The following is a 26,325-nucleotide window of genomic DNA, read 5'->3' on the forward strand; positions in this document are numbered from 1 at the left end:
GCAAGGGGTTACAAACTCCCGTACTGGGCCACCACAATTAGAAAACAGCAGCAGCACCGGTAATAACACTCAATCACTCACCACAATCTTGAGCTCTACAATAGTAGCGACTACGAACGCCAGGGCCGCCAGGAGCATACCGATCGCCATCTTGGGAATAGCCCTGCGGATGATGAGAGTGATTATTCCTCTGCTGTCCTATTAGTCCCCCCCTATAGGGTCTCATTGTTATTATTATCGGGGTCTCCACTCACTTTAATTCGATCTTGCAGAGTCTGAACAGGGGGTAGATACCGAGGTCAAAGATCGGGATGAGGATGAGGATGAGGAGCGGGGTTCAGGACCTGGAGAGAAGAAATAGTCCGGGTGATACCATCTGAGAAATCCCCCCTCGCCTGTCCTCATACCATACTACAGGGGGTGCAGGCAATGACACCCCATCACTGTACCCCATCACATACCCCTGTACCCCATCACATACCCCTGTACCCCCATCACATACCCCTATAACCCCATCACATACCCCTGTAACCCATCACATACCCCTGTACCCCCATCACATACCCCTGTACCCCATCACATACCCCTGTACCCCCCATCACATACCCCTGTACCCCCATCACATACCCCTATACCCCATCACATACCTCTATACCCCATCACATACCCCTGTACCCCCATCACATACCCCTGTACCCCATCACATACCCCTGTACCCCCATCACATACCCCTGTACCCCATCACATACCCCTGTACCCCATCACATACCCCTGTACCCCCATCACATACCCCTGTACCCCCATCACATACCCCTGTACCCCCATCACTGTACCCCCATCACATACCCCTGTACCCTCATCACATACCCCTGTACCCTCATCACATACCCCTGTACCCTCATCACATACCCCTGTACCCCATCACATACCCCTGTACCTCATCACATACCCCTGTACCCCATCACATACCCCTGTACCCCATCACATACCCCTGTACCCCCATCACATACCCCTGTACCCTCATCACATACCCCTGTACCCCCATCACATACCCATGTACCCCATCACATACCCCTGTACCCTCATCACATACCCCTGTACCCTCATCACATACCCCTTTACCCTCATCACATACCCTTGTACCCCATCACATACCCCTGTACCCCATCACATACCCCTGTACCCCATCACTGTACCCCCATCACATACCCCTGTACCCCATCACTGTACCCCCATCACATACCCCTGTACCCTCATCACATACCCCTGTACCCCCATCACATACTCCTGTACCCCATCACATACCCCCATCACATACCGCTGTACCTCATCACTGTACCCCCATCACATACCGCTGTACCTCATCACATACCCCTGTACCCCATCACATACCCCTGTACCCTCATCACTGTACCCCCATCACATACCGCTGTACCTCATCACATACCCCTGTACCCCATCACATACCCCTGTACCCCATCACATACCCCTGTACCCCCATCACATACCCCTGTACCCTCATCACATACCCCTGTACCCCCCATCACATACCCCTGTACCCCCATCACATACCCCTGTACCCCATCACATACCCCTGTACCCCCATCACATACCCCTGTACCCCCATCACATACCCCTGTACCCCCATCACATACCCCTGTACCCCCATCACTGTACCCTCATCACATACCCCTGTACCTCCATCACATACCCCTGTACCCCATCACATACCCCTGTACCCCATCACTGTACCCCCATCACATACCGCTGTACCTCATCACATACCCCTGTACCCTCATCACATACCCCTGCACCCTCATCACATACCCCTCTACCCCATCACATACCCCTGTACCCCATCACTGTACCCCCATCACATACCGCTGTACCTCATCACATACCCCTGTACCCCATCACATACCCCTATACCCCATCACTGTACCCCCATCACATACCCCTGTACCCCATCACATACCCCTGTACCCTCATCACATACCCCTGCACCCTCATCACATACCCCTCTACCCCATCACATACCCCTGTACCCCATCACTGTACCCCCATCACATACCGCCGTACCTCATCACATACCCCTGTACCCCATCACATACCCCTATACCCCATCACTGTACCCCCATCACATACCCCTGTACCCCATCACATACCCCTGTACCCCATCACATACCCCTGTACCCCATCACATACCCCTGTACCCCCATCACATACCCCTGTACCCCCATCACTGAACCCCCATCACATACCGCTGTACCTCATCATACCCCTGTACCCCATCACATACCCCTGTACCCCCATCACATACCCCTGTACCCCATCACATACCTCTATACCCCATCACTGTACCCCCATCACATACCGCTGTACCTCATCACATACCCCTGTACCCCATCACTGTACCCTCATCACATACCCCTGTACCTCATCACATACCCCTGTACCCCATCACATACCCCTGTACCCCCATCACATACCCCTGTACCCCATCACATACCCCTGTACCCCCATCACATACCCCTGTACCCCATCACATACCCCTGTACCCCCATCACATACCCCTGTACCCCATCACATACCCCTGTACCCCATCACATACCCCTGTACCCTCATAGAGAGAGACATCTTACCTGGATCTGGTCGGGCTGAGCCACAAATCCTTTCTGAAAATGAAATGATAAACATTAGAGGTGTCTGGCAGCAGCTTACTCCTCCATTCAGAACACATGCATGCTCAGCTGAGTTGAGTGTCCAAGTCTACAGATAAATATATTTATACCTGAACAGGTCCATCTCACATAACAATCACTTACAAAATCCGTGTCCATTCTTGTGGCTTGTAGAGTCCAGCGGGATCCCTGAAAAACGCGACACGAGAGAAAGTGATCACAGATGATGTCACCGGAACGACAAAGCCAAAATGAACATTCCAATGCTGATTGTTTCCATGTTTTTTTATTTTATTTGTGGTTTTGTTACTAGAGCGCCCCCTGGTGTCAGGGAAACTTACAGACACAGGTCAGTACTCACCTGCTGGTCAAAGAGCGCCCAGAACATGGGCAGCGGGATGTACAGGAACAAAACCTTCGTCACCATCTTCACCTCTGTGATCAGTTTTTTCTGTAATAGAAATGGAAGTAAGAAAAAGCGTAACGGAGGAACCCCGACCGGAACAGACCCCAGAAGAAGAACAGGCATGGCCGGCTCTGCCTATAGGCAAAATAGGAATCTCCGTCCGGACATTCCACCGCCAGCATGTTATGCCGACACTCCACTGTCGATGGAATGTCTGCTCGGGAATGCATTGCCATCTCATAGACGGCAATGCATTCCGTGAGGATTCCACAGAAACACTGAGCAAGGGGATTTCCACGCCAGATGTTTCTGCCGTCCGCACAGTGCAGCGGAATCCCACTAAAATCAATGGGACTGTGCTGCTGCAGAATTTCCATGTGGAATTCCAATACGGAATTCCGCGCGGTGATCCTTGCGTGTGAACATTGCCTAAGGCTATGTTTACACTGAGGTAATGATGAGGTAATCATTTCAGTTTTGGCACGGAAATAGCGCAGGATTTGGCGAGCAAAGAGGAAAATCAGGAGGAGGATCGCGAAATGTGTCAATTCCTCATCAGTTTCCCTCCAAACTCATTTTGTCAGGAAAAGTAAAGTCCCATTGACTTCAATGGGCTCTTACCCGCGTCGGAATTTTGTCCGAGAAAATTCCTCAGTGTGAACAGAGCGGTAGAAAGACCATTATAGTCAAGGCGGAATCCAAGCGGAATACTGGCGCAGGAATAGGTAAGTGAATTCCTCATCAATTCCTCAGTGTGAACGCACTCCCGGTCATAGTTTTTATTTTTTTCGCGTTTTTTTTTTTTTCACGTTTTTTTTTTTTTTTTCGTCTTTCCACATTTACTCCTAAACTGTGACTCCACAAAACTAAAAACAAAAAATAAAAAAAAATAAAAAATAAAAAAAAAACTGCCCTCATCCCTCTCATTTTGGACTCAAGATGCAGTTTTTGTGGCTTTTTTTTTTTATTTTTATTTTTATTTATTTATTTTTAGTATAGGCTGTTGCCTTTGGTGTTTCACCCTCTGATTTCTTCTCATTACAAGTCATGGGATTCTTTCATCATGTGACTCTAAGGCTATGTTTCCAAAAGCGCCAATAAAAACGCCCATTCTGCCACATGGCGTTTTTTTGTGTGAAAAAAACTCTGTGGCCAGATGTTAGCAGCAAGTGAATAGGGAACTGCAAAATGCCTTATCCACTTGGCGTTTTTCAGTTTGGCGTTTTTTTAAATCCTTTTGGCATTTTTCAGCTATTTTTGGCTCCTTGGCAGTTTTTCAAAAACGACCTCTTGTTGAGACTTTGGCGTTTTTTTTTTTTAAAGGAAAGTCTATGGGTGTGAAAAAAAGGCCAAGAAAAATGCCATGTGGGTTTTAACTTTGGCGTTTTTGCCGGCGGTTTTTATTCTTTTTTTTACACTTTAGCAATCCAAAAAAGTGATGGAGATACCTTGTTTAATAAAATTTCGTAGGGTACCATAAAAAAAATAATAATAAAAAAGATACAGTAGTGATGGAAAAAATTGTAGACAGGACGATCGCATCGGGTGTCAGGAGTGACACCCGGCGCGATCTGTCTATTAGTACAGGAACTACTACTCCCATCATGGAACAGTGTGTTCCATGCTGGGAGTAGAAGTACTACCTAAAAAATTTAAAAAAAAATTTGAACAAAAGTTAAAAACACACATAACTTTATTAAACACATTATTAAAATACATTACTAATAAAAATGTCAACAAAATTAATTATACAAAATATATATTTTTTCTGGCGTTTTTGTGGAAAGTGGAAACCTAGCCTAATGCTGGCTACATACTGTGTAAAAATTAGCGCATATTTTATTTTACACGCCAATTACAGCCGTAGTATTGTAGTTACAAAATTTGTGGTCACATTTTGCTGGATTTGCGCTCATAAATTAAATATGAGCAAAAAAAAATAATTTACGTTGCCGGATAAAAATGCCAATTTTAAATCTACATTGCGGATTTTTTGGCCGTTTATTCATTTATTTTAATTTTTTCATGAAATCTTGGGCTGGGTTCACAAAACATCGTTTTTCCTGCTCGTATTTTATTTCAAACACGTATATCCTGGAAAATAGGAGAATGGACTAAAATACACGCAGAGCATTCAGCGTGGCAGAACATTCCATTCTAGAACATCCCAGAACCATTAATAACCCCGAGGCGTGTCAGTACGTGGATTTTATACTCCATAATGAATAAATTGAGATGTTTTGAATATGTTGTATCCATGTTACTTCCTTCATATATAATTAACGTGTCTATATCCATTCTCTGATTTACATAAATCCGCAACTTTTTCTTTTTGGTCATATTGAGGAGTTTATGCCAAGAAAAGAATAAAAAAGAAAAGTTTGAAAGAAATGCAAAAAAACCCTTAGCTTTAGGGTACTTTCTGCAGCGTATTTGCTGTGAAAAATCAGCAGCGGATTTTGCTACCATTGACTTCAATGGGTCGGCAGAAAATCCGCAATAGAGGCCGATTTGCAGATTTTCCTTTGGACCCGTTGAAGTCAATGGTGGCAAAATCCGCTGCGTATTTTCTTCAGCAAGTACGCTGCAGAAATTCCGCAGGTAATCTGCCTGTGTGAACGAGCCCTTAGATGGAGTTTACGGGCCTTTTTAGGCTCTGTTCACAGGGCAGAATATCTGCAGAGCTTACTAAATGGAATTGCAGAATTTCTGTGCACTCAAAACACAGAATTTTGCCGAAATTCAAATGGGATTCCGCCCGCAATTCCGCAAAATTTATAGACTGGTCTTTGAATTTAGCGGAATGCAGAATTTCCCCGGCGGACCATTTGCTCTGTGAATGCGACAGCAGAACCACATTAAACATTAGGGGGAAGATTAGTCAAAACCTGTGAAGAGCGGTCCAGTTTCCCATAACAACCAATCAGATTGCTACTTTCATTTTTAAACAGGCTTCTGAAAAATGAAAGAAGCGATCTGATTGGCTGCTAGGGACAACTGCACCGCTCTTCCTCTGCACAGGTTTTAATTAAAGGGGTACTCCGGTGGGAAACTTTTTTTTTTATTTTTTTAAATCAAGTGGTGCCAGAAAGTTAAACAGATTTGTAAATTACTTCAATAAAAAAAATCTTAATCCTTCCAGTACTTATTAGCTGCTGAATTCTACAGAGGAAATTCTTTTCTTTTTGGAACACAGAGCTCTCTGCTGACATCACGAGCACAGTGCTCTCTGCTGACACCTCTGTCCATTTTAAGAACTGTCCAGAGTAGGAGAAAATTCCCATAGCAAACATATGTTGCTCTGGACAGTTCCTAAAATGGACAGAGATGTCAGCAGAGAGCACTGTGGTCATGATGTCAGCAGAGAGCTCTGTGTTCCAAAAATCAAACCATTTCCTCTGTAGTATTCAGCAGCTAATAAGTACTGGAAGGATTAAGGTTTTTTAATAGAAGTAATTTACAATCTGTTTAACTTTCTGGCACCAGTTGATAAAAAAAAAAAAAAAAAATTTCCACCGGAGTACCCCTTTAATTTCCCCCTTGTTCTTTAGGCCTCAGGCGGTATTCCCCCTAGAGTTCCCCTTTAATCCCTGAGTTCTGCAGCGTTCTGAGCGAGCAGACATTTCATTTCTATGATGCGATGTGACGGTGATGAATGGACTCGGCTGAATCATTATTGTATGTAATTAGGTCGCAGGGCGGCGGTCACTCAGCCAGAAACGCCAACGTTTACTTGTCATCACTGTTGGACTGTAATCCTCATTCCCCGCGGAATCTGCGCCATTGTCCAGTCAAGTCTAATTTCCAATCAGTCACTGACTGGTGGCCGGACGCCATATACTCACCGGATACTGCTCGGAGGCCCAGTCCGCCCAGTGCTCCCTCTTCGGATATTGTTTGGAGCGATGATTCCAGCGGTTCTTGATGGCGAACTGGAATAAACGAAATACACAAAGCATTACGTGGCCGTCATCGTATCGGGTCTATGGCGGCCATTTTTAATATCTATGTTCTCTGTCGATGAATAGAAACCTTCTCATAGTATACTTGTCTCAACAAATGGTGTAAAACTGTGGTGTCCAAACTGCGGCCCTCCAGCTGTTGCAAAACTACAAATCCCAGCATGCTTGGAGTTGGAGTTTTGCAATGTGAAGCCCTTGGAAAGTACAAAAAAGGTCGATGACCTCACACATTCTCATTCCAGCCGCTCACTGGAATACATTTACAAACAGTGATAATTGACCAGTCAGTGCATCTGCTAACCACGACTCCTGAGGTGCACACGTAGGTGATAACTTACATGCAAGTCAATGTGCAAAATAAAAACAAAATGCGCACATAATTCTGCAGGTGCACACTAGTTGATTCTCCCCCAAATTCCCTCCAATTCCAACCAAAATGTATGAAAATCTGTATGAATTTGTCTTTATATCCCGTCCCCATATCCCGTCCTCATATCCTGTCCTCATATCCCGTCCTCATATCCTGTCCTCATATCCCGACCTCATATCCCGTCCTCATATCCTGTCCTCATATCCCGTCCTCATATCCCGTCCTCATATCCTGTCCTCATATCCCGTCCTCATATCCCGTCCTCATATCCCGTCCTCATATCCCGACCTCATATCCCGACCTCATATCCCGACCTCATATCCCATCTTAATATTACGTCCTCATGTCCCGTCCTCATATCCCGACCTCATATCCCGACCTCATATCCTGACCTCATATCCATCCTAATATTTTGACCTTATATCTCATCCTCCTATCCCGTCCTTATATCCCATATTCATATCCTCTCTTCATCTTCTGACTTCAAATGCTGTCCTCAAATCCCGACCTCATATCCAGTCCTCCTATCCCATCTTAATATCCTGTTCTCATATCCCGTCCTCATACCCCATCCTTATATCCAGTCCTCATATCTCGTCCTCATATCCATCCTAATATTTTGACCTTATATCTCATCCTCCTATCCCGTCCTCATATCCTAACCTCATATCCTGACCTTTATATGCTGCAGATTTTTCCTTCCCCATTGAAGTTTATAGGGAAGATCTGCAGCATTTCAGTTCTGTGTGAACAAAGCTTTATACTGGGTATAGTTTATCTGACTAGCTGAGATAATATTGTTCGGATTGTTTCCGTTTCTACTTTATTCGAGGTGAACGATGCGTCGTCCAGTATCACTTACTCCAATGCACTTGAAGACGGAGCCCAATATGTTCCCCTGTGGCGGATATTTCTTGTACATGCCGCTGCCGCATACGAACACAACTAGAAGAAAGGAAAAAAAGCGCAGTCAGCGGAGGAGGGAGGGGGAGACGCCCTGATGTGACCCAAAACACATCTGTCTATACACAGAGGACACACTGATCCGCCCCGTGTTGTGAAAACATCCACACGAAGCACCGCACAATCAGCCCTTCACTGCGCAAGGGGCGGAGCTCTGCGTAATCCTCTCAGGTGGATTAGGATTTGTTGTGATGATAATAGACACACACGGCGAGATTTATCCAAACCTGTGCAGAGGAAAAGTTCACCAGTTTCCCATAGCAACCAATCAGCTCGCTTCTTTCATTTATATAAAGGCCTCTGAAAAATGAAAGCAGCGATCTGATTGGTTGCTATGGGCAACTGGGCAACTTTTCCTCTGCACAGGTTTTGATAAATCTCCCCCAATAGGCGCTCGGATTTCCCAAAAAATGATGATGGGGGAAAAATGTGGAAACGAATTTCACTTTAGTTTTTTATGTTTGGGCAAAACCTGCGGCAACATTTCCTAAATCCAAAATGTGGGCGTGGCTTTCTACTTTTTCAATATCCAAGTGAAATGAATTATGAAATTTTGCCCTATTTTTGGCATCTTTTGTCCTTGTGATCTTTCACTTCTAGAAGACAGGGTCATATAAATGTAAACCTCTTAGTTTCGGTCACATGGGGGCAGTTTGGCGCAAAAAAAAAAGTTCCCTATATACAAAAGTTATGGTGAAGAATATAAGAGGAAAAACACACAAAAAAATGAATTAATGATAAATGAGGGGTCACAATATCCAGCTTGGACTGTATCCGAAAAAGCGGCGGACGCGACCAGGCCTCATGATGGTCGCAGATGTAACGCATCGGCCTCATTTATCCCTGATTCCTGTTTTTTCGTTAATTTGCATATCAAGTTTTCATTGAGTTGTTTCTTGCGCTTCATGTTGTGAAAACAGATCCACCTCCGGTACACAACGTTGTGTGCGGTAACACCCTGACAGTGAGCTCTCTACTGCGCAATTTTCCCTTCATTTGTTTTGATGATAACAGACACTTAGGCCCTATTTATTATTACAGATTTCTATATAAATAGAGGTGAAAGGAAACGTACCAGGAGATGCATTTCACCGTTATTAATGTTGATCTCTAAACATCACTAATTATGCGAAATGTGCGAATCATTTATTAAATAAAAACCTCTTCGTTTTAGTCATTTGGGGGCTCTTTGGCGCATGTCCAAGAAATCATGTTTAAAAATATGAGGGAAAACTATATAGATATTTAATAGACATGAAAACAAAAAAATATTAATAGTAATAAATGAGGTTGATGTATCCAGCTGGGACTGTATCCGAGAAAGCAGCGGACGCGGCCAACAACGGTCATAGACGTAACGCATCCGTCTCATTTATTACTGATTCGTGTTTTTTTTATTTCCATATCAAATTTCTATTGCCTTTTCCCTCCTGTGCTTAAAGGGGTACTCCGCTGCTCAATGTTTGGAACAGAATGTTACGAATGCTTAGAGCTGGCGTCGGGAGCTCGTGACGTCATAGCCACGCCCCCTCCTGATGTCACGCCCCACCCCCTCAATGCAAGTCTATGGGAGTCCATAGACATGCATTGAAGGGGCGGGGTGTGATGTCAGGAGGGGCGGGGCTATGACGTCACAAGCTCCTGGCGCCGAATCTAAGGTGTGGAACATTTTGTTCCAAGCGCTGAGCAGCCCTGAGTACCCCTTTAAACGGGATTTTTAAAGGTCAAAAACATGAAAATGAAAGGGAAAAAAAGACGCCCAAAACACACAAAAATTAAATAAAAGAAGCGATCTGATTGGTTGCTATGGGCAACTGCACCACTCTTTCTCTACAAAGAGGCCTTCTCTGAGATGCCCCCTGGTGACCAAAGTGGAGCGCTGTTTTATGAGGATGCCCATGGAATGGCATATAATGTGGAGCGGGCTCTATGAGGATGCCCATGGAGTGCCAGGTAATGTGGAGCGGGCTCTATGAGGATGCCCATGGAGTGCCAGGTAATGTGGAGCGGGCTCTATGAGGATGCCCATGGAGGGCCAGGCAATGTGGAGCGGGCTCTATGAGGATGCCCATGGAGTGGCATATAATGTGGAGCGGGCTCTATGAGGATGCCCATGGAGTGCCAGGTAATGTGGAGCGGGCTCTATGAGGATGCCCATGGAGTGGCAGGTAATGTGGAGCGGGCTCTATGAGGATGCCCATGGAGTGCCAGGCAATGTGAAGTGGGCTCTATGAGGATGCCCATGGAGTGCCAGGTAATGTGGAGCGGGCTCTATGAGGATGCCCATGGAGTGGCAGGTAATGTGGAGCGGGCTTTATGAGGATGCCTATGGAGTGCCAGGGAATGTGGAGTGGGCTCTATGAGGATGCCCATGGAGTGGCAGATAATGTGAAGCGGGCTCTATGAGGATGCCCATGGAGTGTCAGGTAATGTGGAGCGGGCTCTATGAGGATGCCCACGGAGTGCCAGGCAATGTGGAGCGGGCTCTATGAGGATGCCCATGGAGTGGCAGGTAATGTGGAGCGGGCTCTATGAGGATGCCCATGGAGTGCCAGGCAATGTGGAGCGGGCTCTATGAGGATGCCCATGAAGTGGCAGGTAATGTGAAGCGGGCTCTATGAGGATGCCCATGGAGTGCCAGGCAATGTGGAGCGGGCACTATGAGGATGCCCATGGAGTGGCAGGTAATGTGGAGCGGGCTCTATGAGGATGCCCATGGAGTGGCATATAATGTGGAGCGGGCTATATGAGGATGCCTATGGAGTGCCAGGCAATGTGGAGCGGGCTCTATGAGGATGCCCATGGAGTGCCAGGAAATGTGGAGCGGGCTCTATGAGGATGCCCATGGAGTGGCAGGTAATGTGGAGCGGGCTCTATGAGGATGCCCATGGAGTGCCAGGTAATGTGGAGCGGGCTCTATGAGGATGCCTATGGAGTGCCAGGCAATGTGGAGCGGGCTCTATGAGGATGCCCATGGAGTGCCAGGCAATGTGGAGCGGGCTCTATGAGGATGCCTATGGAGTGTCAGGTAATGTGGAGCGGGCTCTATGAGGATGCCCATGGAGTGCCAGGCAATGTGGAGCGGGCTCTATGAGGATGCCCATGGAGTGCCAGGTAATGTGGAGCGGGCTCTATGAGGATGCCCATGGAGTGGCAGGCAATGTGGAGCGGGCTCTATGAGGATGCCCATGGAGTGGCAGGCAATGTGGAGCAGGCTCTATGAGGATGCCCATGGAGTGGCAGGTAATGTGGAGCAGGCTCTGAGGATGCCCATGGAGTGGCAGGTAATGTGAAGCAGGCTCTATGAGGATGCCCATGGAGTGGCATATAATGTGGAGCAGGCTCTATGAGGATGCCCATGGAGTGGCAGGTAATGTGGAGCGGGCTCTATGAGGATGCCCATGAAGTGGCAGGTAATGTGAAGCGGGCTCTATGAGGATGCCCATGGAGTGGCAGGTAATGTGGAGCGGGCTCTATGAGGATGTCCATGAAGTGGCAGGTAATGTGGAGCGGGCTCTATGAGGATGCCCATGGAGTGCCCGGCAATGTGAAGCGGGCTCTATGAGAATGCCCATGGAGTGCCAGGCAATGTGGAGCGGGCACTATGAGGATGCCTATGGAGTGCCAGGCAATGTGGAGCGGGCTCTATGAGGATGCCCATGGAGTGCCAGGTAATGTGGAGCGGGCTCTATGAGGATGCCCATGGAGTGCCAGGTAATGTGGAGCGGGCTCTATGAGGATGCCCATGGAGTGCCAGGTAATGTGGAGCGGGCTCTATGAGGATGCCTATGGAGTGCCAGGTAATGTGGATCTGGCTCTATGAGGATGCCCATGGAGTGCCAGGTAATGTGGAGCGGGCTCTATGAGGATGCCCATGGAGTGGCAGGCAATGTGGAGCGGGCTCTATGAGGATGCCCATGGAGTGCCAGGTAATGTGGAGCAGGCTCTATGAGGATGCCCATGGAGTGGCAGGTAATGTGGAGCGGGCTCTATGAGGATGCCCATGGAGTGCCAGGTAATGTGGAGCGGGCTTTATGAGGATGCCTATGGAGTGGCAGGTAATGTGGAGCGGGCTCTATGAGGATGCCCACAGAGTGCCAGGCAATGTGGAGCGGGCTCTATGAGGATGCCCATGGAGTGGCAGGTAATGTGGAGCGGGCTCTATGAGGATGCCCATGGAGTGGCAGGTAATGTGGAGCGGGCTCTATGAGGATGCCCATGGAGTGCCAGGTAATGTGGAGCGGGCTCTATGAGGATGCCCATGGAGTGCCAGGTAATGTGGAGCGGGCTCTATGAGGATGCCTATGGAGTGGCAGGTAATGTGGAGCGGGCTCTATGAGGATGCCCATGGAGTGCCAGGCAATGTGGAGCGGGCTCTATGAGGATGCCCATGAAGTGGCAGGTAATGTGGAGCGGGCTCTATGAGGATGCCCATGGAGTGGCAGGTAATGTGGAGCGGGCTCTATGAGGATGCCCATGGAGTGCCAGGCAATGCTTTATGTTTCTCCAGTGATCATATGATCATGCAGGGGGTCAGCGGTTGATTGGTGGTCAGCACTGCCCCCTGTACCATGTTGCAGACAGGGCGCTGCTATTTATCCAGAACAGTGTTTACCTAGCAGGGTGCTTCCAGCTGTCATAAAACTACAAATCCCAGCATGCCGAACAGCCGTTGGCACACTGGTTGGGAAACATTGCTGTAATGGTTGGTACTTACTGAGCGCAAAGAACATTAATGCAGCCGGAACACCAAACGCCAACGCATAACAATCCGTCCCGAAACACTGGACATCTCCTGCAAATAGAAGAGCAGAATCAGTGATTGGCGCCCTTGTCTGGGTCATTGGGGGTCACAGGGGGGGTCATTGGGGGTGACAGGGGGAGTCATTGGGGGTCACAGGGGGAGGTCATTGGGGGTCACAGGGGGAGGTCATTGGGGGTCACAGGGGGAGGTCATTGGGGGTCACAGGGGGAGGTCATTGGGGGTCACAGGGGGGGTCATTGGGGGTCACAGGGGGAGGTCATTGGGGGTCACAGGGGGAGGTCATTGGGGGTCACAGGGGGAGGTCACTGGGGGTCACAGGGGGAGGTCCTAAGATTTAGTCGCAGAGCTACCAACCTCGGAGCACAGGGGTCACAAAGGTGGAGATGAGACTCCCGGCGTTAATGGACACGTAGAAGATGGAGAAGAACCGCGCTCGTTCTTGTACCTAAAAAATTATCCACAAACTCTGTAAGAAACGACTCACAAGGAAATAAAAAAAGCAAAAAAGTAAAATAATATCTTACGTGTTCTTCATTGAACTGGTCACCTCCGAAGGCCGAGACGCACGGCTTAATGCCCCCGGTACCGAAGGCGATGGCGATCAGCCCGATCATAGACAGCGCCCTGTGGGAACCAGGTGGGGGTTAAAGCCCATAGATCTGGGGTGGAATGTGGTCACCTATGGGCGACCATTACAATGTGGACCCCACGAGGCCAGAAGCGATGGTGACGTTTGTACTTACACGTGTAGTTCCGTGCTCCCCACTGTAGGAATGGCGCCCACTGATTTAATCACATGACCTATGACGTACAGAATGGAGAGCCAGAATATGGTGCTGAAATAAAAAAAACAACAATAAATCATGCGAAAAAGCCTTAAAGGTTTTCAAATCAACTGGTGCCATAAAGATATGAAGATTTGTAAACTACTTTTCTTTAAAAATCTTAATCCTTCCAGTACTTATCAGCTGCTGTATGCTCCACAGGAAGTTGTGTAGTTCTTCCCAGTCTGACCACAGTGCTCTCTGCTGCCACCTCTGTCCATGTCAGGAACTGTCTATATAGGAAACCTCACCTGCTTTGGACAGTTCCTGACACGGACAGAAGTGGCAGCAGAGAGCACTGTGGTCAGACTTGGAAGACTACACAACTTCCTGTGGAGATGTATGAGGGCTTGTTTTATGTTGGGCTTGTTGTACTTTTCGTTTTGGAATAAAATGTAATGTGAAACTAAAAACAAAGTTTGTTGCTTTGAAAAAAAAAATATATATATGATTTTTTTTTAGGGGGGATTGGATTAGCTGTTATGCTCTTAAAGGGTCCTCCGGGGGGACAAAACATATTCTCTCTCCACAGTATAAGGAGTAAGGATCTGGTTACAGGGTGTCTGATCTGTCCAGGCCTGGCTCTCAAGTCCTGCAGGAACGCATGGGAACGGAGTTCCTGCACTTTTTCCACAGCAGGAACACAGTTCCCATTAATAGTAGTTCTGCAGGATCGGCCCTTGAGTGGAAATCTTGGGTGAGTTCCTGCACTTTTTTCCCAGGACTTGACCCCTGCTCTCAACGCTCAACTTCCCATACTGCTGAGCACTCTGGGCCCAACCATCCAAGACGAGCCCCCCAGCCAATCACTGGGATCCCATCTCAGCCACTGATTGGCTGATCGGCCCATCACTAATGCTCGTGTCCATAGGAGGGGCCAGAGTGCTCAGGGGACCGGTGAGTAACCGAGCCCCATACTGGAGATTGTGGGGGAACACAGTGGTCATGACCCCTCGAGATCAGACACTTATGCCCTATCCTGTGCTCCTTGGAGTACCCCTTTACCTTTGCTATAAAAATGAAGTGTTACCCTTGGGTTAAAAAGATACTTTAATTAAAGGGGTACTCCGCTCCTTGCAGCTCCCGGCGTTCTGAATTGTATTTTCTGCACACTGGGTGGGGGGCGAAGGTGGTCATGATGTCACGCTACACACCCCCTCCATTCATGTCTATGGGAGGGGGCGTGGCAACGCCCCCTCCCATAGACATGAATGGAGGGGGTGTGGCGTGACATGATGTCACGAGGAGGGCGTGGCATGACATCACGACCATCGCTGCCCATACCCAGCATTTAGAAAATACAATTCAAGACGCCAGGTGCTGCAGGGAGCAGCGGAGTGCCCCTTTAAAATATCGGCAAAAATCGTTTTGACCCAAGGGTAACATTTTTTTTTTAACTACAAAGTTAAAGGGGTACTCCAAGGCGCACAGGATAGGGGATAAGTGTCTATTTTATGACATTTTTATTTTACTGTCTATGGAACCAGGTGGTGACTTGTTTTTTGCGGGGGTGACCTGCTGATTTTTACCGCAAAATTTTTTACCCCCTGGTTGGGAAACACTGATCAAACTGATCGTATATCCACAAACACAGCAAAAAAGACCACCAGGTTCAGTTACGTAACGTTCAGAGGTCCTAAAAGTCCTACTTAGATGGGCTTTATACTCCGGGATCCCCCCATATAGGGGGAGATTTCTCAAAACCTGTCCAGAGGAAAAGTTGCCCAGTTGCCCATAGCAACCAATCAGATCGCTGCTTTCACTTTTAACAAGGCCTCTGCAAAATGAAAGCAGTGATCTGATTGGTTGCTATGGGCAACTGGACAACTTTTCCTCTGGACAGTTTTTGATAAATCTCCCCCATAGTCCGGGACATAACGCAATACACTCCAGGGACGGACCCTGCCCCCCCAGATTCAGTCAGTGGAACATCCATGGATCAATGTTGGGGCCCTCAGTGCGCCCGGCCCTGGTGATGGCGGCTGCTCCTCGCACCACAAATACAAAGAGAAGGGAAATCAGGAAAAGACTTACTGAAATTTTCCCAGCCAGGCATCAGCAATGGGGGCTCCCAAAATGGGGGTGAAGTAGCAGAGGCCGGAGAAGGCGTGGTAGACGGTGGTGGACAGGTTGTCGTCCCATTTCAGATAATTCACGAAATACAGAGTAAGGACGGCTGGAAAAGAGAAAAAAGACAGGCGGGTGAGCGGACGACCCTAGAGGAGCCCCTAAAATTACAACATGGAGGAGTCACCAGGGGGCAGGAGGGACCCCTTTTTGGTTCTGCACCTGAGCTGGGGCCCTTCTTACCATGGACCCTATAGAATCCTCAGGGGCCCCTAAAGCTCAATCATGAAAAGTTCTGCAACTTTGTGTTCACATTTCCCCCAATTCTCTAGATCTCACTGAGAAGGTTCCCGACTACATCCAGACTCCGTACAGATCCCATACGGCTCCCAGATGAGGTCTATGGAGACCGGTCATCTGATCTCTCCCCCGCCCTGGAGGATTCTGGGATTGCCCCTCTCCTTGTATCTCAGCAGATAACACTGTTGTTTTGTTTGTTACATTTGTTCTAATTTATTTTATCAGGGGAGCGAAGAATCTGGGAAATGATCCAGCGGTAATGACTCTGCTCTGGAGCTCGGCAGATGTGATGGAACCTGCGGACGGATCGGGGGGAACGTCAAAGAAATCGCCGGAGCAGCCAAAGAGTGCGGTATATATGTATGAGGACGGTATGGCGGTCACGTCCAGGTCTGCAGCAACATAGAATGTCAGGAGACAAAACATCATCACTTCAACACAGAACATCACCACACCAACCCAGAACATCACAGCATTAACCTAGAACATCACTGCACTAACCCAGAACATCACTGCACTAAGCCTGAACATCACAGCACTAACCTAGAACACCACTGCACTAACCTAGAACATAACAGCATTAACCTAGAACATCACTGCGCTAACCTAGAACATCACTGCACTAACCTAGAACATCACTGCACTAACATAGAACATCACTGCACTAACCCAAAACATCACAGCATTAACCTAGAACATCACTGCACTAACCCAGAACATCACTGCGCTAACCCAGAACATCACTGCGCTAACCCAGAACACCACAGCATTAACCTAGAACATCACTGCACTAACCTAGAACATCACTGCACCAACCTAGAACATTGCAGCACTAACCCAGAACATCACTGCATTAACCTAGAACATCGCTGCACTAGCCTAGAACATCACTGCACTAACCTAGAACATCACAGCATTAACCTAGAACATCACAGCATTAACCCAGAACATCACAGCATTAACCCAGAACATCACAGCATTAACCTAGAACATCACTGCACTAACCCAGAACATAACTGCATTATCCTAGAACATCAATGCACTAAGCCTGAACATCACAACATTAACCTAGAACATCACAGCACTAACCTAGAACATAACTGCATTATCCTAGAACATCACTGCACTAAGCCTGAACATCACAGCATTAACCTAGAACATCACCACACCAACCCAGAACATCACAGCATTAACCTAGAACATCACTGCACTAACACAGAACATCACTGCACTAACCTAGAACATCACTGCACTAACCTATAACATCATAGCATTAACCTAGAACATCGCAGCACCAACCTAGAACACAACTGCACTAACCTAGAACATCACAGTGCTAACCTAGAACATAGCAACACTAACCTAGAACATCACTGCACTAAACCTGAACATCACAGCATTAACCTAGAACATCACTGCACTAACCTAGAACATCGCAGCACTAATCCAGAACATCACTGCACTAATCTAGAACATCACTGCACTAACCCAGAACATCACAAACCTAGAACATCACAATATTAACCTAGAACATCGCAGCACTAACCTAGAACATCGCAGCACTAACCTAGAACATCACTGCACAAACCTAGAACATCGCAGCACTAATCCAGAACATCACAGCACTAAGCCAGGACATCACAGCACGAACACAGAACATCACTGACCTAACCTAGAACATCACCACACCGACCCAGAACATCACTGCACCGACCCAGAACATCGCTGCACCGACCCAGAACATCGCTGCACCGACCCAGAACATCACTGCACCGACCCAGAACATCTCTGCACCGACCCAGAACATCACTACACCGACCCAGAACATCACTGCACCAACCCAGAACATCACTACACCGACCCAGAACATCACTGCACCGACCCAGAACATCACTGCACCGACCCAGAACATCACTACACCGACCCATAACATCACTGCACCGACCCAGAACATCACTGCACCGACCCAGAACATCACTGCACCGACCCAGAACATCACTGCACCGACCCAGAACATCACTGCACCGACCCAGAACATCACTGCACCGACCCAGAACATCACTGCACCGACCCAGAACATCACTGCACTGACCCAGAACATCTCTGCACCGACCCAGAACATCGCTGCACCGGCCCAGAACATCTCTGCACCGACCCAGAACATCACTGCACCGGCCCAGAACATCTCTACACCGACCCAGAACATCGCTGCACCGACCCAGAACATCGCTGCACCGACCCAGAACATCGCTGCACCGACCCAGAACATCGCTGCACCGACCCAGAACATCGCTGCACCGGCCCAGAACATCTCTGCACCGACCCAGAACATCACTGCACCGACCCAGAACATCTCTACACCGACCCAGAACATCTCTGCACCGACCCAGAACATCTCTGCACCGACCCAGAACATCACTACACCGACCCAGAACATCGCTGCACCGACCCAGAACATCGCTGCACCGACCCAGAACATCTCTGCACTGACCCAGAACATCACTGCCAACATGGAGAAATATATGACATATTATAAGTGATGAGTCAGGAGTTGGTCACTGTCCCTTTAAAAGTAGTTTTACAATTTAGTGTCTCTGGTGCAGGTGGTACTGTACACAGATAAGATACCGGGACAGTCCAGTCAGATGCTCGGTGCACCGGTTGGCTTACTGTGGTGATGGTTTGTTACAATGTATCAGGGGTACATTTTAATATTGCGATAACCCCACTCTAAGTCAGGACCAGGTTTCCCATTTCTCAATCACTGACAGCAAGCAGAGATCTTGAAGACATTTCTGAAATTGAAGCACTAAGTGTACCGAAAAAGTTGCAGAACTTTTTTTTTCCCTCTAGAAGGAAACTATATTTATGGCGGGCGCGTTGTGTTCCCGTGACCAGCGCAGTTATTAACCTACATACCGAAAATATGATGGCCACTCCCCCATTGTGTCGTATACGCTGCAGGGGTTAAGGAGATGACATATAATATCTGGCAGAAGCGCCTCTGAAGCACATCTATAGGAGCGGGACAAACCATGTTAAATGGGGGGGGGGAGTTTCTGTGTAGTTTTTGAGTTGCCTCCACTGGGGCGCCCCCTGGTGTCCAATTGGAGCATATCTCTACGAGGATGCCCATGGAGTGCTATTTATCTAAACCAGTGTTTCCCAATCAGTGTGCCTCCAGCTGTTGCAAAACTACACCTCCCAGCGTGCCCGGAGGTGTAGTTTTGCAACAGCTGGAGGCCCCCTGGTTGGGAGACGCTAATCTAAAATGTTCTATCATCAGCGTCACTGATTTTATAGCCAATAAAGACCCAATAAAAGATAATGATCCAAGGTCAGGACTGCGGCTGATATAATCTCCTGATACTCGGCACTTTGGACTTGTTCCATACAGACGTCTGTCCTGTCCCATTACAGGGTAATAACCTAAGGGGGTGGGGTGACCTGGGGGTCAGGGGCGCCGTGCAGCGCAGACACTCACCTTTCATGCCATAATACGAGAATCGTTCGCAGAATTCGTTGACGATGATGAACATGATACTCAGGGGGTAGTTGGTTCCACATATTGTCTGCAAAAAAGAAAAATAACAAGTGTAAGTAGTGGATACAGTGATGTGGGTATTCCCAGGAGTAGTGGATACAGTGATGTGGGTACTCCCAGGAGTAGTGGATACAGTGATGGGAGTATTCCCTGGAGTAGTAGATACAGTCATGTGGGTATTCCCAGGAGTAGTGGATACAGTGATGTGGGTACTCCCTGGAGTAGTGGATACAGTAATGTGGGTATTCCCAGGAGTAGTGGATACAGTGATGGGAGTATTCCCTGGAGTAGTAGATACAGTCATGTGGGTATTCCCAGGAGTAGTGGATACAGTGATGTGGGTACTCCCTGGAGTAGTGGATACAGTAATGTGGGTATTCCCAGGAGTAGTGGATATAGTGATGTGGGTATTCCCAGGAGTAGTGGATACAGTGATGTGGGTACTCCCAGGAGTAGTGTATACAGTGATGTGGGTACTCCCAGGAGTAGTGGATACAGTGATGTGGGTACTCCCAGGAGTAGTGTATACAGTGATGTGGGTACTCCCAGGAGTAGTGGATACAGTGATGTGGGTACTCCCAGGAGTAGTGTATACAGTGATGTGGGTACTCCCAGGAGTAGTGGATACAGTGATGTGGGTATTCCCAGGAGTAGTGGATACAGCAATTTGGGTATTCCCTGGAGTAGTGGATACAGTGATGTGGGTATTCTCAGGAGTAGTGTATACAGTGATGTGGGTATTCCCTGGAGTAGTGGATACAGTGATGTGGGTATTCCCTGGAGTAGTGGATATAGTGATGTGGGTATTCTCAGGAGTAGTGGATACAGCAATGTGGGTATTCCCAGGAGTAGTGGATACAGTGATGTGGGTATTCCCAGGAGTAGTGGATACAGTGATGTGGGTATTCCCAGGAGTAGTGTATACAGTGATGTGGGTACTCCCAGGAGTAGTGTATACAGTGATGTGGGTATTCCCAGGAGTAGTGAATACAGTGATGTGGGTATTCCCAGGAGTAGTGGATACAGTGATGTGGGTATTCCCAGGAGTAGTGGATACAGTGATGTGGGTATTCCCAGGAGTAGTGGATACAGTGATGTGGGTATTCCCAGGAGTAGTGGATACAGTGATGTGGGTATTCCCAGGAGTAGTGAATACAGTGATGTGGGTACTCCCAGGAGTAGTGGATACAGTGATGTGGGTATTCCCTGGAGTAGTGGATACAGTGATGTGGGTATTCCCAGGAGTAGTGGATACAGGGATGTGGGTACTCCCTGGAGTAGTGGATACAGTGATGTGGGTATTCCCAGGAGTAGTGGATACAGTGATGTGGGTACTCCCTGGAGTAGTGGATACAGTGATGTGGGTACTCCCAGGAGTAGTGGATACAGTGATGTGGGTACTCCCAGGAGTAGTGGATACAGTGATGTGGGTATTCCCTGGAGTAGTGGATACAGTGATGTGGGTACTCCCAGGAGTAGTGGATACAGCAATGTGGGTATTCCCTGGAGTAGTGGATACAGCAATGTGGGTATTCCCAGGAGTAGTGGATACAGCAATGTGGGTATTCCCAGGAGTAGTGGATACAGTGGTGTGAGTATTCCCTGGAGTAGTGGATACAGTGATGTGGGTATTCCCTGGAGTAGTGGATACAGTGATGTGGGTATTCCCAGGAGTAGTGGATACAGTGATGTGGGTATTCCCTGGAGTAGTGGATACAGTGATGTGGGTATTCCCTGGAGTAGTGGATACAGTGCTGTGGGTATTCCCTGGAGTAGTGGATACAGTGATGTGGGTACTCCCTGGAGTAGTGGATACAGTGATGTGGGTACTCCCTGGAGTAGTGGATACAGTGATGTGGGTATTCCCTGGAGTAGTGGATACAGTGATGTGGGTATTCCCAGGAGTAGTGGATACAGTGGTGTGAGTATTCCCTGGAGTAGTGGATACAGTGATGTGGGTACTCCCAGGAGTAGTGGATACAGCAATGTGGGTATTCCCTGTAGTAGTGGATACAGTGATGTGGGTACTCCCTGGAGTAGTGGATACAGCAATGTGGGTATTCCCAGGAGTAGTGGATACAGTGGTGTGAGTATTCCCTGGAGTAGTGGATACAGTGATGTGGGTATTCCCTGGAGTAGTGGATACAGTGATGTGGGTACTCCCTGGAGTAGTGGATACAGTGATGTGGGTATTCACAGGAGTAGTGGATACAGTGATGTGGGTATTCCCTGGAGTAGTGGATACAGTGATGTGGGTATTCCCTGGAGTAGTGGATACAGTGCTGTGGGTATTCCCTGGAGTAGTGGATACAGTGATGTGGGTATTCCCAGGAGTAGTGGATACAGTGATGTGGGTATTCCCAGGAGTAGTGGATACAGTGATGTGAGTATTCCCTGGAGTAGTGGATACAGTGATGTGGGTACTCCCTGGAGTAGTGGATACAGTGATGTGGGTACTCCCTGGAGTAGTGGATACAGTGATGTGGGTACTCCCTGGAGTAGTGGATACAGTGATGTGGGTATTCCCAGGAGTAGTGGATACAGTGATGTGGGTATTCCCTGGAGTAGTGGATACAGTGATGTGGGTATTCCCTGGAGTAGTGGATACAGTGATGGGAGTATTCCCTGGAGTAGTGGATACAGTGATGTGGGTATTCCCTGGAGTAGTGGATACAGTGATGTGGGTACTCCCAGGAGAAGTGGATACAGTGATGTGGGTACTCCCAGGAGAAGTGGATACAGTGATGTGGGTACTCCCTGGAGTAGTGGATACAGTGATGTGGGTATTCCCTGGAGTAGTGGATACAGTGATGTGGGTATTCCCTGGAGTAGTGGATACAGTGATGTGGGTACTCCCAGGAGTAGTGGATACAGTGATGTGGGTATTCCCAGGAGTAGTGGATACAGTGATGTGGGTACTCCCAGGAGTAGTGGATACAGTGATGTGGGTACTCCCAGGAGTAGTGGATACAGTGATGTGGGTACTCCCAGGAGTAGTGGATATAGTCATGTGGGTACTCCCAGGAGTAGTGGATACAGTGATGTGGGTATTCCCTGGAGTAGTGGATACAGTGATGTGGGTATTCCCTGGAGTAGTGGATACAGTGATGTGGGTATTCCCTGGAGTAGTGGATACAGTGATGTGGGTACTCCCAGGAGTAGTGGATACAGTGATGTGGGTACTCCCAGGAGTAGTGGATACAGTGATGTGGGTGTTCCCTGGAGTAGTGGATACAGTGATGGGAGTATTCCCCGGAGTAGTGGATACAGTGATATGGGTATTCCCTGGAGTAGTGGATACAGTGATGTGGGTATTCCCTGGAGTAGTGGATACAGTGATGTGGGTATTCCCTGGAGTAGTGGATACAGTGATGTGGGTACTCCCAGGAGTAGTGGATACAGTGATGTGGGTATTCCCTGGAGTAGTGGATACAGTGATGTGGGTATTCCCTGGAGTAGTGGATACAGTGATGTGGGTATTCCCAGGAGTAGTGGATACAGTGATGTGGGTATTCCCTTGAGTAGTGGATACAGTGATGTAGGTATTCCCTGGAGTAGTGGATACAGTGATGTGGGTACTCCCAGGAGTAGTGGATACAGTGATGTGGGTATTCCCTGGAGTAGTGGATACAGTGATGTGGGTATTCCCTGGAGTAGTGGATACAGTGATGTGGGTACTTTCAGGAGTAGTGGATACAGTGATGTGGGTATTCCCTGGAGTAGTGGATACAGTGATGTGGGTATTCCCTGGAGTAGTGGATACAGTGATGTGGGTACTTTCAGGAGTAGTGGATACAGTGATGTGGGTATTCCCAGGAGTAGTGGATACAGTGATGTTGGTACTCCCAGGAGTAGTGGATACAGTGATGTGGGTACTCCCTGGAGTAGTGGATACAGTGATGTGGGTACTTTCAGGAGTAGTGGATACAGCGATGTGGGTATTCCCTGGAGTAGTGGATACAGTGATGTGGGTATTCCCTGGAGTAGTGGATACAGTGATGTGGGTATTCCCAGGAGTAGTGGATACAGTGATGTGGGTATTCCCAGGAGTAGTGGATACAGTGATGTGGGTATTCCCTGGAGTAGTGGATACAGTGATGTGGGTATTCCCAGGAGTAGTGGATACAGTGATGTGGGTATTCCCTTGAGTAGTGGATACAGTGATGTGGGTATTCCCAGAAGTAGTGGATACAGTGATGTGGGTATTCCCTGGAGTAGTGGATACAGTGATGTGGGTACTCCCTGTAGTAGTGGATATGGTGATGTGGGTATTCCCTGGAGTAGTGGATACAGTGATGTAGGTACTCCCAGGAGTAGTGGATACAGGGATGTGGGTATTCCCAGGAGTAGTGGATGCAGTGATGTGGGTACTTTCAGGAGTAGTGGATACAGTGATGTGGGTACTCCCAGGAGTAGTGGATACAGTGATGTGGGTACTCCCAGGAGTAGTGGATACAGTGATGTGGGTATTCCCAGGAGTAGTGGATACAGTGATGTGGGTATTCCCTTGAGTAGTGGATACAGTGATGTGGGTATTCCCTGGAGTAGTGGATACAGTGATGTGGGTACTCCCAGGAGTAGTGGATACAGTGATGTGGGTATTCCCTGGAGTAGTGGATACAGTGATGTGGGTATTCCCTGGAGTAGTGGATACAGTGATGTGGGTACTCTCAGGAGTAGTGGATACAGTGATGTGGGTATTCCCTGGAGTAGTGGATACAGTGATGTGGGTACTCCCAGGAGTAGTGGATACAGTGATGTGGGTACTTTCAGGAGTAGTGGATACAGTGATGTGGGTATTCCCTGGAGTAGTGGATACAGTGATGTGGGTATTCACTGGAGTAGTGGATACAGTGATGTGGGTACTTTCAGGAGTAGTGGATACAGTGATGTGGGTATTCCCTGGAGTAGTGGATACAGTGATGTGGGTATTCCCTGGAGTAGTGGATACAGTGATGTGGGTATTCCCTGGAGTAGTGGATACAGTGATGTGGGTATTCCCAGGAGTAGTGGATACAGTGATGTGGGTATTCCCAGGAGTAGTGGATACAGTGATGTGGGCACTTTCAGGAGTAGTGGATACAGTGATGTGGGTATTCCCTGGAGTAGTGGATACAGTGATGTGGGTACTTTCAGGAGTAGTGGATACAGCAATGTGGGTATTCCCTGGAGTAGTGGATACAGTGATGTGGGTATTCCCTGGAGTAGTGGATACAGTGATGTGGGTATTCCCTGGAGTAGTGGATACAGTGATGTGGGTATTCCCAGGAGTAGTGGATACAGTGATGTGGGTATTCCCTGGAGTAGTGGATACAGTGATGTGGGTATTCCCTGGAGTAGTGGATACAGTGATGTGGGTATTCCCAGGAGTAGTGGATACAGTGATGTGGGTATTCCCTTGAGTAGTGGATACAGTGATGTGGGTACTTTCAGGAGTAGTGGATACAGCAATGTGGGTATTCCCTGGAGTAGTGGATACAGTGATGTGTGTATTCCCTGGAGTAGTGGATACAGTGATGTGGGTATTCCCAGGAGTAGTGGATACAGTGATGTGAATATTCCCAGGAGTAGTGGATACAGTGATGTGAATATTCCCAGGAGTAGTGGATACAGTGATGTGGGTATTCCCTGGAGTAGTGGATACAGTGATGTGGGTATTCCCTGGAGTAGTGGATACAGTGATGTGGGTATTCCCAGGAGTAGTGGATACAGTGATGTGGGTATTCCCTTGAGTAGTGGATACAGTGATGTGGGTATTCCCTGGAGTAGTGGATACAGTGATGTGGGTACTCCCTGTAGTAGTGGATATGGTGATGTGGGTATTCCCTGGAGTAGTGGATACAGTGATGTAGGTATTCCCTGGAGTAGTGGATACAGTGATGTGGGTACTCCCTGGAGTAGTGGATACAGTGATGTGGGTACTCCCTGGAGTAGTGGATACAGTGATGTGGGTACTCCCTGTAGTAGTGGATACAGTGATGTGGGTATTCCCTGGAGTAGTGGATACAGTGATGTGGGTATTCCCAGGAGTAGTGGATACAGTGATGTGGGTACTTTCAGGAGTAGTGGATACAGTGATGTGGGTATTCCCTGGAGTAGTGGATACAGTGATGGGAGTATTCCCTGGAGTAGTGGATACAGTGATGTGGGTATTCCCTGGAGTAGTGGATACAGTGATGTGGGTATTCCCTGGAGTAGTGGATACAGTGATGTGGGTACTTTCAGGAGTAGTGGATACAGTGATGTGGGTATTCCCAGGAGTAGTGGATACAGTGATGTGGGTATTCCCTTGAGTAGTGGATACAGTGATGTGGGTATTCCCTTGAGTAGTGGATACGGTGATATGGGTATTCCCTGGAGTAGTGGATACAGTGATGTGGGTACTCCCAGGAGTAGTGGATACAGTGATGTGGGTATTCCCTGGAGTAGTGGATACAGTGATG

General features: G+C 48.0%; 2 protein-coding genes across 2 annotated transcripts in view; one reads left to right on the forward strand and one right to left on the reverse strand.

The window, feature by feature from the left end:
* HSPBAP1 (HSPB1 associated protein 1) overlaps positions 1 to 17,072 on the forward strand; it is a 172,608-nt gene extending 155,536 nt beyond the window's left edge. The window contains exon 7 of the mRNA XM_056536544.1: positions 16,564 to 17,072. Within this exon, the coding sequence (XP_056392519.1) occupies positions 16,564 to 16,587 (24 nt within the window). The 3' untranslated portion in view covers positions 16,588 to 17,072. The remainder of the gene's footprint in view (positions 1 to 16,563) is intronic.
* Positions 1 to 26,325, reverse strand: part of SLC15A2 (solute carrier family 15 member 2) — a 56,664-nt gene that overhangs the window by 24,196 nt on the left and 6,143 nt on the right. The window contains 13 exon segments of the mRNA XM_056536547.1: positions 82 to 163; positions 255 to 344; positions 2,620 to 2,675; positions 2,826 to 2,870; positions 3,043 to 3,132; positions 6,933 to 7,019; positions 8,282 to 8,364; positions 13,100 to 13,177; positions 13,502 to 13,592; positions 13,672 to 13,771; positions 13,891 to 13,983; positions 16,006 to 16,147; positions 19,823 to 19,910. Of these exon segments, the coding sequence (XP_056392522.1) occupies positions 82 to 163; positions 255 to 344; positions 2,620 to 2,675; positions 2,826 to 2,870; positions 3,043 to 3,132; positions 6,933 to 7,019; positions 8,282 to 8,364; positions 13,100 to 13,177; positions 13,502 to 13,592; positions 13,672 to 13,771; positions 13,891 to 13,983; positions 16,006 to 16,147; positions 19,823 to 19,910 (1,125 nt within the window).

This window comes from Hyla sarda, chromosome 8 (assembly GCF_029499605.1).
Source record: "Hyla sarda isolate aHylSar1 chromosome 8, aHylSar1.hap1, whole genome shotgun sequence".
Classification (NCBI taxonomy): Eukaryota; Metazoa; Chordata; class Amphibia; order Anura; family Hylidae; genus Hyla; species Hyla sarda.